The 16,994-nt window shown below is 48.1% G+C and overlaps 2 protein-coding genes across 3 annotated transcripts in view; both read left to right on the forward strand.

Moving 5' to 3' along the window:
* Positions 1-1,973: 1,973 nt before the first annotated feature.
* Positions 1,974-13,563, forward strand: LOC135107431 (uncharacterized). Its single transcript, XM_064017286.1, has 3 exons — positions 1,974-2,023; positions 9,188-10,148; positions 10,443-13,563. Exons 2-3 carry the CDS (start codon positions 9,777-9,779, stop codon positions 11,184-11,186), a joined length of 1,116 nt encoding a protein of 371 aa, XP_063873356.1. The 5' UTR covers positions 1,974-2,023; positions 9,188-9,776; the 3' UTR covers positions 11,187-13,563.
* Positions 13,564-14,178: 615 nt separating this feature from the next.
* The window catches only part of LOC135107428 (hemicentin-2-like), a 194,722-nt gene continuing 191,906 nt past the window's right edge, over positions 14,179-16,994 (forward strand). Inside the window, exon 1 of one of the 2 annotated variants that reach the window (XM_064017280.1) lies at positions 14,179-14,456. The gene's annotated coding sequence lies outside the window, so the exon portion shown is untranslated. The remainder of the gene's footprint in view (positions 14,457-16,994) is intronic. The other variant, XM_064017282.1, reaches the window with a different exon arrangement.

The following is a 16,994-nucleotide window of genomic DNA, read 5'->3' on the forward strand; positions in this document are numbered from 1 at the left end:
CCTGCAGGCCGCCGCACCACTGCACCCACTCTTGCTTGCCCGTGTTGTTTCACATTTATGGTTTCCAAGCTAATTAAAGTCACACCACTTATATTATTCTCATTATTTCTCTACGTACCTCGTGGGCATCATCCTTCACCCTCCCTCCCTCTCTATTAATCTTCCCATACCTGCATTGTTTTCACCATCGCATGACGCATCTTGCACGAGCCGCCCTCCACTTACCGTGTGATTCTTGTGGATTTCGAAACTCATGAACCAGCGGAGTTGCCTCATCCACATCCGGCTGTCGAAGTAAAGCATAAGGTAACTTCACGAGGAAATCAAACCTAAGCACCTGTTTCCTGATAGTGGTGTTCATCTCATCTTCGCCACCAGTAGGATGTTAGCTCAGCCTTTTCAGTAACAAGACAAATGGTTTGCAAAGTGAACAATAAATAGATTATATCTATATTACTGGATTGTCATATTGTTAAGGTGTGTTTAGTGTTAAGTTATAGCTTCTATTTCCTGAAAATTTAGTGAATGGCCTTGAACCGTGTTGGTGTATTCAGTAAACGCGCAGCACGTGACAGCGCCAAACCGTGAGGCCCCACCCAGCGTCACGAGACGCAGACTCCGGTGTGCTGGCTGTGCCGCGAACCATTGCGCCGCCTTGCCTGGGAAGATACATAAAATGAAAATAAGGTTTGAGGTTCTTATGTTAATGAAAATCAGAGGAAACACACATCGTCATCTGAAAACTAACACGTCAGCAAGCACGTGACGTCTTTCCCCCAGCCTCATCACCCACCACCGACGCCACCTGTTGTCAGCAGAGCCTGGGACGCTCCTCGCCGCCTGGGAGAGGCACCCTCGGCCGTGCATGGCTGACTCAGATTCTCAGAGGCGCCTCGACTCAGCTTCGAAACCCGTTGACAGACTGCTTGTGTTGACTGGCCTATAACTACGAGCTATCATCAGTTCTGTGTGTGTGTGTGTGTGTGTGTGTGTGTGTGTGTGTCATATGAAGTGCCCACAACCCACCCGTGCCCACCGTGTCTCAGAGAAGAGCCAGCAAAGGTAATATGAAGAAGGTGAGTTGCCACCCTCCCAGCAGCGAGTCCCATCCCTCACACCCCCAGCATCCGCAAACCTCCCTGGCACTCCCGCTCATCAGCCTCGTCACCGGAATACCTGAGCAGAGTCCTTTGTCTCCCGGGACGTCCCTCGGCAGTCATTTCCTGCTGCAAACATTTTTTCCCCCTTTTACTATGGATTTTAAGTTCACAGCAGATGCGTCGCGCCGTGACGAAACACGCTGCCGTAATGTACGCTTTCTCGCGGACCACGAAAGGGAAATAGCGCCCCGGAGGCCTGCGTGGTGCCGAGGCGCGGTGTGGCTGCAGCTCCAGTTAATGGGTTGGCCCTCAAACACACACACACACACATACACACGCACACACATTTACGCAGGGTTCACGTACATGAGGTGCAGGGCGTGACAGCTACAAGTGGTATGGTGTAACAATTAACACTTGGTCGAATACTAACGATAACAGAGATCACCTGCACGCCCTCACAGTCACGTCGATGGAGGCTCATCCTGCCCACGAACACAGACCACCGGATTGATATTCTAAGCTAGCGAGGTGACTGTGTGTGTGTGTGTGTGTGTGTGTGTGTGTGTGTGTGTGTGTGTGTGCAGGGTCACAAGGGACAAGCCACCCTGATGACTAATTGGGCCAAGCATGTTAAGGGCTGACGTAGAATAAACAAGTAAAGAAATAGAGCGTTGAATTAGCAAAGTGTGTCATTGTAAGGAGGCGAGCGGGACGACGAGGAGCAGGAGGAGGTGATGAAGAAGGTGGCTGAGTCGTAGTAGTAGTAGTAGTAGAAGTGGGAGAAGGAGCAGGAGGAGGAGGAGGAAGAGGAGGAGGAGGAGGAGGAGGAGGAGTTGGACATACACCTAATCATTTTCAATTTTCTTGCAGAGTGGCTCGGGGCAGAGACGGCAGCGGGGCAGGTGCTACTAATGACACAGGTAAACCTCTTTGTGTTCTCTCTCTCTCCTCTCGTCTCTCTCTCTCTCTCTCTCTCTCTCATCTCTCTCTCTCTCTCTCTCTCTCTCTCTTCCATTTGACGTTTCATAATTAATTTTGTACATATACAAATATTGTGTTTATTCAAAAGGTGCACTTAGAGCGTGTTAACAAGTAATTACCCAGCGACGAGAGAGAGAGAGAGAGAGAGAGAGAGACGAGAGAGAGAAAGAGAGAGAGAGAGAGAGAGAGAGAGAGAGTGTGTGTGTGCATCAACTGAACGCTTGCTTACCTTTTATGGTTAGAGATGGTCATGTTAAAAATCACACCAACTCTCTCTCTCTCTCTCTCTCTCTCTCTCTCTCTCTCTCTCTCTCTCTCTCTCTCTCTCTCTCTCTCTCTCTCTCTCTCAATCTTTTCCTATATTACACCCTCCCTGCACGTCGCCTCCTGTCTTGCCCTCGCGCTCCCGCAACTCAAGTGACGCCGCCCGAGAGAGAGAGAGAGAGAGAGAGAGAGAGAGAGAGAGAGAGAGAGAGAGATAGAGAGAGAGAGAGAGAGAGAGAGAGTAGACTAAGAAGGACGAAGGGCTCTGTAGTAAGGAAGAAGGTGAAGGCCAGACCATAAAAAAGTGTCTGTGTGTGTGTGTGTGTGTGTGACATCAAAAAATGGAGGTCAGAGGCGTGCATACTACATAAGTGAGAACGGAAGGTAGAAGTACTGAGAAGAGATGGCTGGGTAGGTGGAAGAGAAGGATGAGGATGAGAAAGGTCACTAGAGTCTTTACTGTCTCCCTCACAGAGACGAGCGTGAACAAATCATCACCACTACAGGTGGTGACTCAAGGCGTGGGGAGGATGAGGGGGGTGGGGAGGAAGGATGGAGAGGAGAGGAAGAGAGTGGTGTCGTCAGTAGTATTGTTTGATAACTTCTTCTGTTACTCATGGTGCTAATGAATCACCGGACGACATTCCCTCCCTCCTCCCTACCACCTCATCCGTCATGCATCTCCTACTCCTCCTCTTCCTCCTCCTCCTGCTGCTTTACTGTCCTGTCTCTCTGCCCTGTAGCAGATACCAAACTGCCTGGCAAGGATCTAAAGGTCTGTTGATGTTTGGGTTTCCCCCGTTTCCTTCTCATTTTCCTCCTCCATGGTGACCTGACGAAGGGCAGAATGGATTAAGAATAAGGGTGAGGCAAGAAGGGGAAGACAAGTAGCAGTATACTCGTACCATAAAAGTACCCATTAAACAAGAGGGTTTATCTGCTTTCCATAGTTGTTTTCATTGCTTCCCGTCATTACACATGTATGGGTATTCTTTTATGTTGGTATTAGCAAATGTTACGCCTGCGAATGGCCCAAATACGTTATTGGCAGGGCTCGCTTTGTCCTGGAGTGAATGGAGTCTGGGTCTGCGGTTGGCTTAATGGGTGGCTAACGTGCGGGAGTCTCGCTGCTACACGCCGCTCAGCTTTAATGTACCTGCGCGTTTTTTTTTTTTTTTTTTTTTTTGGGGCGGGGGGAAGAGGAAGTACGCGTATACCTATTAACTTTCCAGGGACAGAGGTCAGCTGTTTTTGCCACGCTTTCATAATTCTCCTGATTCTACATAGCATTGGGTGGGGAGCTATTAAAAGAAAGTTTGGATGGGTGGATGGGTGGGACTCAAATACAATGAGGTAGACCAGGAAATTCATAGCCGTGGCCATGCCGCCCTTGCCGCAAAGACGTGTACTCACGAACACGTCTGGGAAGGAGGAGGATGAGGAGCAGAAGGAAGAGGAGGAAGGAAAGAGCGACAACATCTAGAATGATACCATCTGACGGCAGTCCGGATACGATATGCTCAACCACCACCCTTTTCCCCTCTCCTGCCTGTCCTTTCCTTTCCTGGGTCTTTTCCTTCCTCTTTCTCATGATGAAGGAAGAGGAGTGTAGTGTGGCGGGTGTGACCCTGCAACGCCCCCTCCTCGGATGTCAAAGGACAGCAGACATGGAGAGACAAAGGACATAGAAGACGAGAGGAAAGTCAATGCAGAATCTATAGCATCAACGCAGCCCGGCACAGCGTATATTCCGCTAAGCACGCAGAACTCTTTTTCCTGACACTCACTTGTAGGGGCCACGTGGACCTTGCCTCAGCCAGTCACAGTTCCCTCGCCACACAGGGCACGGAGGGGCGGGATGGCAGGGGGGGTGCCAGGCGGGCAACGCATCACAAAAGCACCTTCACAAAGGGCGCGCGGCTGGACACTGTCTCGCTTTAATGGAGTTTGACTTGGGAACCCTGGCTGACCCGGATCTTGACACCCTCCTCCTCCTCCCCCCTCCTCCTCCTCCTCCTCCTCCTCCTCCTCCTCCTCCTCCTCCTCACCACCATCACCACCACCACCACGACGAGCCAACGAGGATTAGTGTCACGAGATCTACTAAGATTTGTGTTTCCCTTACATTTTCCCGTCACGTCTGAAATCTGTGTGGTTCTGTGTCCTGGGCCATGTCGACACCTGCCATGGGCGTTTCCACACCGGCGGCAGTGGCACACTCCACTGGGTGTGGCGGTGTGGTGAGGGTGTTACAGTGCCTACGCCCTGACCATTTCCTGGCACTGACAGTCGTGTGAGCAACCTTCGTCCTGCAGGCGGCTTATTTTCACCATAGCAGGAGGCAGCAGTGGCGCCGCAGGGGAGCCTCAGGCTGGTGTCCGGTAGTCTGGTGGTGTCACTTTCTTCACATTGGTCACTGTCCCCAAATGACATATATATGTGTTAACTTACGCCTCAATTGAACAGCTCTGAATGTGGAAATGGTATTGTGAGTAACGCACTATTTTTATATCATGGGGCTAGGATGAAAGCGAAGGCGAGAATACATCAGGAGAAGCTGCGTCACACTGTAATATACGACCAAACAAGGTATCGTGTAAGTGCCTCTCAAACTGACGTTAGTCCGACTGCGCTGTTATCCATATATATATATATATATATATATATATATATATATATATATATATATATATATATATATATATATATATATATATATATATATATATGTACTCGTAGAGAGAGAGAGAGAGAGAGAGAGAGAGAGAGAGAGAGAGAGAGAGAGAGAGAGAGAGAGAGAGATTACACACACACACACGCACACACAGAGATCATGCCAGGTGTCTGGAAAGGAGTTAACTCTGGAGTTGACAGTAGTGCACGTGGGTGCTATCGGGCTGGCGGTCCTCGCCCCGCACCACTCGGGTGTTAGTTTCAGGTCTTCAACACGTGTCTCTGTGCAGAAATCAAGGAGACAATCAAACCTGACTGACATCTCTCCACCCACGTCAGTAGCTCGAGCTCTCCCTTCCTCCTCCCGCTCCTCCTCCCGGGGCGCCCCTCGTGGCGTAGTGGACGTCTTGTGTTCCTCAGTTTATAGGTGGCTAAGGAATTATGTGAAAAGAATTTGCGTTTATTTGTTTATTTTGTCTTTACATTGACACAGAAGGCAGTGGGCGACCTCATTGTTGCTGCGTCAGCGAATAATCATGTTCTTTAGATGAAGGTGATCTCTCTGGTCATCTGATACTTCTTTCAAGGCGCTTCGAGTCTTAAGAAGGATAAGATTATACGAGTATATTGTGGAGTCATTTCTGTCTTAAGATATTTTTTGCTGCCACTGTTCTGTTGCTTCACTCATCCACTACCTTTGGAGCTACGCATTTTCCTTTCCCTCTTCCCCTTTTGTTTGGCCTGTAGCGTTCCATCACTCCCTTCCATCCACTTGAGAGCGGTTGGCGTCCGGCTATCGGCACGTGTGATAGCGACCCTCCTGCGTGTGACGTCACCGGATGGGGAGGAGGAGGATGGGGCAGTGAGGCGCTCCCCCGCATGCTCACCCACACACACTCATTCACATCTACACTATCCTCGTTAAGGCAACATTTTTCTCTCATTCCACCTTTCACTCCTACGCCAGACGCATCCACTCAGACCAGCGGCCACACCCTGCATATGCTAGTTCCGCCTCACCAAGACCCTCGACGCGACACACTCATCGCCCTCGTCCTCGCCTCGTTTTGAAGGTAAACGTGTTGTTGCGGGTGCATTTTAAACTGGATCGAAAGACAACACTTTCCTGGCAGCCTGAAGTCTTCCCTAACTCATTCTTGTTGGTTACGTGTTTTGGATAGTCTGTATTTTTTTTTTATCTTGTGTGTTCATCTTTACAGTGAAGGAAGCTGGTAATGGTTTCCTTGTCAAGAACACCCAGCACGACACTACCTCCGTGTTTTCATATCTCGCTGCCTGTCAATCTTTCTTTCACTTGTGGAGTCTGCATTGTCATCAAGGTTCAGTCCGCAGCCTGGCATCACCGCAGCCCGCGACGACCACCTTGCCCACTGCCGAATAAGGCTGTGCCGGGCTGCGGGGGAGTGTTACGTGAGTCAGGGCCAAGCCAGGGCAGGCCAGGGCCAGGATATCCGACGGATGTTTAGTTGTGTCGCCGCTGGGACCTGACGCTCTATTTACACATGTTGGCATTTTTTTTTCTTTTCTTATGCGACGCATGTATTTCCTCCATCCTGATTAGGTTCGACGCCGCGAGCAGCTTTGTATATTTAGTAAAAATCACCTTACTCACCGCGGCCTTTCTGACGCTAGGCGGGCTCGACCAGCGCTAACAGGAGTGCGGGGGATGGCGGAGTCCCAGAGGTATTGACGTCATTCGTTGCAGCAGGAGGGCGGCGTCAGGATGAAGGTTTTTCTCAAACCTCCTTTGATCTCCTCATTACGGCACTGACAGGGACATGTGTGCTAATTGTGCTTATTGCTTAACTGAACTTGGGACTTCTCTTCTCGTGTACATCGTTTAATGCATAGCAGAAGAAATAAGATGAAAATAAATAAGTGTAACTGGAAGGCAGCGAGTTTACCAGTGGATGTAAGGCAAAGGAGTGAAGAGAAAATGAACGAGGCAAGGAAGCAGGCGTTGTTTGGCCGTCTTCCTTACCTTGGCATTGCTCAAGAGTCCTTTCCTCGCAGTCTGTAAACAGTCGCTCGGATCTGCTCTGCACCGGTCTTGCTACGCGTCACCGTCCATCGTCCCAGGCGGCTGTTATGGCGCCTGTGTGTGACCTGATGATGTCACAGGGAAGTACTGGGAAGCAGTAACTTGCACTAGAAGGTGATTTCAGCGGCACTTTAACTTCCAAACCACTGATTATGAATATGCCTCATCCCCTGCTTGAAGGCGTTGGGCAGGGCGCATCCACCTTCCTCGCCGCCCTCACTGCGCAGTTGACGATTAACCATGATGGTGATGAAGATAGTGCTCATGACTCCTTAACAACAGGACGCCAGTCTTGAGTGAGGAGAACGCAGGCGCCACCTAACGCCACTTGTGCCTGGCATCAAGAAACGTAGATAAGGCTGTGCGAGGTTCTTTCCACGTCACCGTCACCGGAAGAGGACGTCCTGCGAGGCAGCCAAACACACCCCGCCGAGTGCTTCCCGCCCTGCCTCAGGTAAAGGAGGCGCCGCCCATTCCTTCCCTGGGCTTTGACGAGTGGAGGGAAAAGTGTGCTGCTACTACTACTACTACTACTACTACTACTACTACTACTACTGCTGCTGCTGCTGCTGCTGCTGCTGCTGCTGCTGCTGCTGCTGTTGCTGTTGCTACTACTGATGGTAAAAGTAATAACCCAGTGACAATTATCAGATTTCTGTAAGGATTAAGAACCTCGATATTCACGAAGTTAAGGCAACCTTGAGAGAAGCGACAAGGCAAAAATGATAGGAACAGAGAGAGAGAGAGAGAGAGAGAGAGAGAGAGAGAGAGAGAACCATGTGAACGCCATCTTATAATACTGAAAATCAAAACCATCAGATCGTAACCTAGTACTTAATGGCTGCCTCGCCACACAGGCGGGGACGTGGCGCTGGTGTCCTGGAGAGCGGAAGGGTCAGGTCAGCTCAGGTCACTTTTCCGTCAGGCCACCGGAAACACGGGAGGCGGAAGGGCTCTATACCCATTCCTCCTCACACCTGCTTCCGCTTTATTTGTCTGGCCTTCACGGGGCACAGCGTCTCGCGCGCCGTGGCTCACTGCCACCCGCAGAGCTCGATGCGCATTTCGGGAGACACTGGGAGGAGAAAATCGTGGCAACTCATATACTCATATACCACAATACGCAGTCAGTCCTGCGTATTGTCAGCAAAGACTGCTTAACACTCTCTCTCTCTCTCTCTCTCTCTCTCTCTCTCTCTCTCTCTCTCTCTCTCTCTCTCTCTCTCTCTCTCTCAGCATATATGCAGCCAGTATGCCAGTTTCTCGTCTCATCATTTACTAGGAAGTCTGACACATTCAGCAGACCAATTAGGCAGTGAACGTCTTTCCAAGTAACCAGAAGAAAGCGGCGGTCATAGTCACGGCCCCAGGTAACGATGTTGTTTACCTGAATAGTGAATTTCCCGCATTGAAGGTGGAATCTCTCTCTCTCTCTCTCTCTCTCTCTCTCTCTCTCTCTCTCTCTCTCTCTCTGCTGTTGTTTTGTTTTGTTTTGTCTTTCCGTGGCCTCGCAGGCTTTCCCCCACTCCCCCTTCGCGCCTCCCTCACAGTGACATCACCTGTAAAATGCTTAAAGCTTTTCATTTACTCCTCGTCATGTGCTGCGCCGCGAGCAAGTAGGATTTAGATCAGTGACTTTAATTTTCCCTCAGTCATGTGTTTGTTTCTCCAGGGTTATTTTACTTTTGTGTGGATGAGTGGATCAGTAGAATCTTTTTTCTTTCTTTAGAGAATGACAACCCTTGCTTATTACTAATATTCCCAACACCCTTCAGATTCCTAGTATCGCTTGACGTGGCAGATCGAGGCGGGAAAGCTGATTAATATGTAAATAAATGTGGCTCACTAATCGTCAAGCGAATGCCAACACCGCCTTCTCGTCTCGCTCAGTGAATGGAGTTCGTCACTGTTTTCTGTGGTAGTGAGACGCAGCCACAACTCCCCATTGGTGGTTGTGGCTGCGGGGGAGCAGTGACTCACCCACCAGTCGACGTGATTTGATTGTAGTGCCTCCGCCCTCAGCCTACCTTGGGGGATCGCTGCCACACTACTCACTTGCTATGTTTGTGCCCTGAGTCATGACGCTCTCTCTTTCTCCTTGCAGGCTCTCCATTGGTTCGAGTGGTGAAGTAAGAAGCTCCCACGAGTCCCTTCTCATTGGAGTGTAGCGGTGTGACATCAGACCCCGAGCGTGGCATTGGTTCCCTGAAGTGTGACGACAGACTTACGCCTTTGAAAGTTGGCTAACCGTTCTCTTACTGGCTGGAGATCCGTGACGTCACTTGGGTTAGAAGTCGCGGGGATTTAACTCTGACACTCTGTATTCATTGACAGCGCGGCAGCCGTAGCATCAGCACCAGTGTCGGTGCAGAGCGTTTGGAGGTGCTATACACAGGCTTGCTGCTCCGCGCCACAAGGCAACGTATCTCCCAGCAAACTTCACTCAACCGTGTGGAAAAGATTATTGTGTGGTTGAGCGGTGAAGTGTGGTGTTACTTCCCTGCGTATGATACAGAGGGAAGGAAAGAGAACCAGTGATAGATAAAACCTGACAAATCGGCACCATCTGTTGTAAACGTGCCTGTGTGTGTCTGTGGAGTTATCAAAGCTTCGAGATGAGATCGAGTCGCTCGTGGCGATTAACGTAACAGGAGTGAAGGCGCAGAGCGTGGAGGTGTCGTAGGAGGTGTAGGATGTGCCAAGGAACCTACGATTGCGGCGGAGAGTGCAACAGCGGCGCCAACAACACCACTACCACCACCACTACCAACAACAACAGTATCCACATTTATAACAGCATCAACAGTAGTAACAAGCCGGACAGTACACACTCCGGCACCATCCAGCCCTCGAGGAACAGCATGACTATGGGCGGTGTGCGGGGCGGCTCCACCCTCAACGAGGTGGGCGTGCCGAGACACGTGCCGCACTACGCTTCCACGCCACATCTCTTCGTCTACCAAGCGGCTGAGGACGAGGACGAGGTGGACAACGACACCAAAGAGATCAAGGAACCCATATATTCTTCTGCCATCGACATCCGCAAGGTGGCGGCCAACAAGGAGGTGAGGCTCTCTAGAGGCACGATTTTTTCTAAGCTTAATGAAGAATAGTCAAAATGCACATTACTTGAGATCATTACGTATGAAGGCTGATATGAAGCTGTCAAGTAGAATTTATAAAGTGTAAATGTGAACGCGATATGAGTGAATGCTGAGGTGACTTGATGAATGGCTTAAATGTCATCTTCTGGTTTTTCTGATTACGTAACATCCACACACCCGAGTCAAGTGAACGTAGGTTCCTGAAAAGCTATTGATGTCCTCTGGCACTTTGCTAATGTGACCTGTTTATTTTAGGTGGAGGCGGTGCGGCGCATCAATGAGAAGTATGACTCTCTGCGGGCGCTGACCGACCGCCGAGATGAACCTGAGGATCCATTGGCTGTGACGGACGAGGACGTGTCGCGCATCGAGACCTTCTTCCGAGGCCACAAGACTCAGCTATGGGTGTGCCGCACGATGGCCAACCTGTACAGTGAGGGCGGCGTGGGCGCCACACATGGCACCTGGGAACTCAAGTACACAGGTGTGCCCATCCTGCTGCTGGACCTGGGCGACACACGCTCCAGGGACAAACGGCAGCTGCAGCTCGTTCTGGCTGAAAAGGGGACAGGTTTTGCTTTGTGGCGAGACGTGGTGGATAACCTGACATCCTACCGCGCCCAAGAGCCACAGTTCCACACGCTGTACCTGTCCTCCGATCACCGCCGCCGCATGGGCTTCTCCTTCAACGAAGGTCGCGCTGCCTGCGAGTTTCTGAGTCACATTGAGCGACTCACAGCCGATCCCGCCAACATCTCGCTCTCTGGCCCCAGCAAGAAGAAGAACAAAATCAAAGAGAAGTTACCAAAGTACAAAGCACCGAAAAAGACGGAGATCTCTACTCCTTGCAACTTCCAACACGTGACCACTGTTGATGCTTGCGACAAGACGCGATTCTTCTCATTGCAAGCGTTCTCCAAGGCAAAGAACGCGCCGCCCATCCAGCCTCACACGGTGCTGGAGCGTCCCACCATCATTGCTTCGGACACCAAGAAGTAGCGGTGACCCGTCTTCCGTGCTGCTACTCTCAGTGAGTCGTTTGAATTAATAACTGAACTCTGAGTGATACTGACAGTGAGGACGCGTCGATCGGTGCGCCATCTACTCTTAGTGCCAATGTGTAGCTCATTCCGTGACCCGTACTAATTAAAGGCAACTATTGAACTGTAGCTGTTAAGTAAGAATTGTGAAGTGTCTGTGGGTAAAAGCATATGTGTTCTAGACATTGTTCCTCTGCAGTATGACAACGAATGTGCTTAAAATCGTGCAAACTTAAATCTCATTTACAAGGTTCTGACAGTACAGCTCAGCAGCAGACAGGAGTGAAGGATCACATTCTCTTACACTTTTGCCAGAACATTTCACTGAACATACACTTGAAATTAATTAAAGTTTATCTACAAGTCCACTCGTCAACATGTCGAATTAAGACATACAAGAATACTCTGAGTAGTGGACTGGTGGACTGCACACAGCCGCTGGAGGTGGAACGAGGCTCGCAGTCGTGCTGTGATCAAGACACACGCGTAACACTCCCATGTGCCACCACTAGCTGTAGTTGTTTGTGTAGATTTAATGATAGTCGTTACATAGATATAAATCGACCATGTAGATACTGCAAAAGATCGTTCATAATGAAAAGATCATTGTAAATGTTGTGCTTACAAATATTATGGAAACAGCCTTCAAACTACCGTGGTGAAGCCGTGCACTGCGTCAGGAAAGGGAAACTTCCTACAGAATACACGAGTGCTGAATATTGGTAGTGTACACTGCAGTGTCATGGATGCCATGAACTGTCAACAAGGAAGTGTATGTGTTGCTGAAGAGCTAATAATTATTCCTCTTCCCATATGATCGTAGCGTTAGCAGCTGAGGTGTGAGAGTTCGCCACAGTGAGCGGGACGAAGCAAGTTTATTCAAGGACTGTGCTGAGCTGGTGCTGCCGACCTCCTCCCGCCTCACCCCCAGCAGGGAGAGGCAGGGAAGGAGGGGCCGCGTGGTGGAGCGTCACTGGTATGCGAAGACAAGTGATAGAAGTCAGTGTGAGCCCTTCGATGTGTCGGAGTCGTCATCGTCCACCGCCGGGACGCCTGTCATGGGCCAGGCTCATGTGGGTGAGTCCCGGCCACGAGGGTCACTGGTGGCGCCGCGGTCTGTTGCACGGCGGTGACGGGCTGCACTACCTGGTGGCTGGTGAAAGGTCGCCGCAATAGCAGTGTTGTGTGGCCTGTCTGGATGTCTGTATTGTTAAGTGCATCTGTGTAGTTCATACTTGTACTGCGGGGCTTCAGTGTTATCAGATAGTGCTGGTGTGGTGTTGATCTGCTCCGTGGTTGTACATACATTGTGTCATTGGTCTAAGTCATGCACTGTTTCAGTGGACGATATTTCTCTGTTGAATTCTGATTTGTGAATCATTAATTTTACGGGAAATTTAAGAAAAAAGTAAATTCAAATAAAAATTGGTATTACAAAGATTCATCACGTTGAGATTCATTTTAGATGCTTATTTATGTTTTGTATGCATAACACTTTGGTGACAACAAGTAGTGAGTGTCATAACATTAATGAAATGAAGCAGTGGTAGGTGCAGAAGGATTATGTCGTAATTTCCTGCATATCCCGCCCTGCTGTTCGTGGCCTGGAGGAAGGCCGGTAGGACCAACGGCTCGTGAGGGCACATCAGTGCAACACTGCTGAAGACACGTGCCAGCACCAGTGGTGGTGTTGATTCAGCCAAGAGATGGCTGCAGTCTGAGTTTCTGTATGTTTGGTCCCAGTTTTGTTGATAATTACTGAACAACATGCTCCCCAAGTGGCTGGTGACAGTGTAGCATTGATGTGGCCACACTCAAGCCTGCACACCTTGATGTAATGCATCTTCTTTCCGTTGAGAATGTGTTTGTGGCAGTCCCTTCTTCATGTTCCCTTACTGCACCATGTTTCCTGTTTCATGGCCTGAGTACGTAAAACCCCAGCTTCCTGACGAGAACGTTACGGCTCGTCGTGTTCCTGACGGCGCCGCGTCAAGGCCACAGAGGAATATGTCTGATTACAACTTTGCAGACTAGTTATCGAAGCCGCCATCTTTTTATGTTACATATGTTTTGTACCTGACGGCAGAGCCTTGTGTGTGTGTGTGTGTGTGTGTGTGTGTGTGTGCGCGCGCACGTGCGCGTGCGTGCGCGAGCGCGCGCGTGCAACATTCCTCATTCAGATTTTTTATATCAATATATGTTAGTTTATAAAGTTATTAGAAACTCCTTTGCAGCTCTTTTTTGTTACGTAATACCCTTATGTATGATTTTGCAATATCTACAATATACGAACCAATCAAACCTGTATGTACAGTGTAAATAAAGATACGCGTAGACCGACATCTCTCAGTAATCCTTGGCGGGTGTGGTTCCGGAAAAGCAGAAGTGAACTGACCGAGCCAGGCGCTGCTCCAGCACGCTATAGTCGCCAGGTCAAGGTCAGTATTTTTTTTTATTATTATATTTATTTATTTATTTATTGATTGATTGATTGATTGATTGATTTTTTTTTTTTTTTTGCGGCCAACTCTACGCCTAAAAGCCCCAAATACTGTCACCACAAATTACACACCTTGTTCATTTAAACACTTGAAAGAAAAATACCAAACAGGAATACTTATCTACAAACATTTTTTTTTAATTATCATTGCGGTTTGTTGCACTACATGAAAAAAATGAGATTTGTTCACAGCAGCTGTTCTTTGCATTACTGTCCAATATGGTAATATTGTCTCGAGCATTGTTTTAAACTCAATAACTGAGTGATCCATTTACTTCTTAACAGCTTTGAATGTGATGAGCAGCACTAGGATTTCAAGACGAAAAAAGCATTGAGTTGTATCATAAATTGCTGAAACAAAACAATAATTTCACGTGACGTACAAAACACACCGCTGCCTACACTAGTGGAGTTGGAGTAGTAGTGTTGGAGTCAGCGTTCACATGCTGCCTGGTTGGTTGTTGACACAGGCACACAGTAATGCCAGGACACTCACTCCTGCCAGCACAGACATTTAGAACTCCCGCCTCTGATGTTCGAAGCTGAAGTGAAGCTTCAACCAGTTGTTTTGAGTGAAGTTCGAAGCCGAGCTGAGGCAGATGGTGAACCTGTGAGAGTTGGCCCGAGTGACACGCGGACGGTGAGTGTTGTGCTCAGTGGTCCACTCAGGGATCATAACTCTCTGCTGACTATACTACAGTGTGGTGTTCAGGAGCGTGCAGAGCAGTAGTAAGTGAATCTCTTTACTATATGTAAAACAATAATCAAATTCACTCATTAACTAGTTGGATGCATGATCATTTGTGAATATTCAGTGTAATTTAATCGTTACATTAATGCTGCATGGAGACGGCGTTTCTTCTCTCAAAACGACTTTGTATAGCCTTGCCACCCCACTTCTTAAGGATTGTTGTGCGGGAAAAGAAAGTAGGAAAACTATTAGGATCATTGTAGTTTAGGTTCTGATGATAACATTAGCTGCCCTTTGTGGGAAATTCTATGAAGTGTTTGGGTTCTTGGTAGAATGCTAGTTCACTGTTGACATGACTGAACAGAGCATTTTCTTCATTTCTCTCTCAGCATGAGTATTGAGTATTATCACCTTGATGATGGTGAGCATTATAACTTTCTCATCTCTAAGGTGCTTTATTTCTTATTTTGATGAATTGATTTATTTTTCATGTCGTTACTGGTAGGAAATTTGCCAAGGTTAACACAATTCACTTGTTACTTTAACAGACTTCTCACCACATGAATTTACCTTTAATAGCTTCCATGAGCCATTACACTAAGATGATCCTTAATTTTTTCTTGTACTGTGGAATGTTTCAGAAGCCAGTGCTATTTATTAGGCCTGTTATTATTCGTGGACTTTGTTGATGCAAATATGATTAACGTGATGTATCTCTTCAAGCTCATAATGTTAATTTCTTATGGTGGGTCTGGCTGGCGCCTCACATTATCAAGGAGTCCCTGGCAGGTACACAGGCGATCACCATTAGTCATGGCCTTGGGTGTGTCTGTTGGCTATCACTTCTTTGCAGGAATGCCCCAGCCTCCAGATTGGGTTACCAAGTAGCGTCTGTGCCTTTGTTGCAGGCCCTAGTTAGCACAATAAGTATCTTGCTTGTCAAAGGAGAGACAACTATGAAGCTGTCATTGTATAAACACCAGCAACTATGATTAGCATATTCAAGGGACTTGAGTGGGCTTATTGTTCTGTTGTCTGCAGTGTGAAAAAAAAAAAAAAATACATGCGCATTTCAGGAAACGAGTTAGGCCCCTTTCATACGCGCGTTTCGGTCGCGCGCCGAGTCATGGGGGAAGTGGCTCCCCTTAGCTTTCCATTGTTTTTGCTAGTGGGCTTTCAGACGAGCGATCGACGCGCGCCACTAAGGCGGCTAGACGCCTGTCCCAGCGACCGATCACGGCAATTGTTCGCTGGAGTCTTCACACAGGCGACTTTGTGCCGCTCGAACGCGCGACCGCAAGGGAAGAGGGAATGATGTACTATGAAACTGTAATGAACTGTACTGCGAAATTATAAGACATAATGAAACAAAATAAGAAAGGATGGCGGAGGAGGAAGCACTGTCTGCTTTAAGATTGTTCATTTGTGTTTGACTGTCGTCAACGACGACGAAGGAGAAGTAGGATAGCAACAACTTCCTCATCAGAGTCCATGATGCGACTGAGCCAGGCTGAGTGAGCCTGCACCAGCGCTTCTCAGCAGCGAGCCTTTTCACATGGGCGATTCGCTGACGCGACCCGGTCGCGCGTATTGACCGCATGCTTCAGCGTTTTGGTTGCGCTGCCGAGTCGCGCGACGAAACCGCCCGTGTAAAAGGCCCTTATAGTGATCTAATGGTAGCCTATGAGTTTGCAGTTGTAGAAGTTACTGATAAAAATGGAATAAAGTAAATAGAATAAATATTGGGAATAATTGCAATATTTATGGTAAATAATCACTAGCACTCATTGGCAGGTGTTAAGTGTAGGAAAGAATTTATATGTTCATCCTTAATCATTGCCATTGTTTTTTATTGTGTGTGGGGAGGCTGGTTGCCCCTGTCCCCCGGTTGGCCCTGGCTCCTCACCTTCATCCATCACTTGGCTCTCCAGTTGTTGGTGGAGGGTCCTTGAGTGTCAGGTTGCTGTTTTGAAGGATCCCTTCACGGAAGCAAGGATTGATACAAGAAGGGGAAGAAATAAGAAATTCTAAGTTGTGAGCATAGGGGTGAGATGTTTGGGTGGAGGTGCATAGTGAAAAAAAATATGGAAAATTCATATTACATCATGACTGAATAAAACATTTATTGTGGTGAATTAACGCAAAATATTGTGGTGAATTAGCACAAATATCTGGAAGTTATTGAAAATGAGAGACAAGTAGGACTGAGAGGCTGAGAGGTCGAAGATGTGAAGCAATCCTGATAGGTGTGGCTGGATGTGTGCATGTGTGACTTGTTTGGGCTAAGTGTTGGTCTAATAGATAGATAAAATACCTAATATAGACAATACTATTTTAAATGAGAAAAATGTAAAGCTGTTTTGTTAAGTCTAATGATAAGCTTATAACAAGCATTGATATGCAGTTATGGTAATCTAAGGTAATCACATCATACACAAAATTGGGAATGTGCAAACTGGTTCCAGAATAGCAAACCAGAGAAGTTAAATGAAATCATTGTGGATAACAAGCCGAGATCCCCAAGGGATGAAATGGTTGAGATAAAGTGACACACACACACACACACACACACAAAC

The sequence above is a fragment of the Scylla paramamosain genome, chromosome 15 (genome assembly GCF_035594125.1).
Source record: "Scylla paramamosain isolate STU-SP2022 chromosome 15, ASM3559412v1, whole genome shotgun sequence".
In the NCBI taxonomy this organism is placed as follows: domain Eukaryota; kingdom Metazoa; phylum Arthropoda; class Malacostraca; order Decapoda; family Portunidae; genus Scylla; species Scylla paramamosain.

Excerpts from the sequence above, each read along its gene's own strand:
- LOC135107431 (XM_064017286.1), top strand. The coding sequence starts at position 9,777 with ATGTGCCAAGGAACCTACGATTGCGGCGGAGAGTGCAACAGCGGCGCC. Across the intron at positions 10,149-10,442 it reads AGGTGGCGGCCAACAAGGAG|GTGGAGGCGGTGCGGCGCAT; the intron begins GTGAGGCTCTCT and ends TGTTTATTTTAG.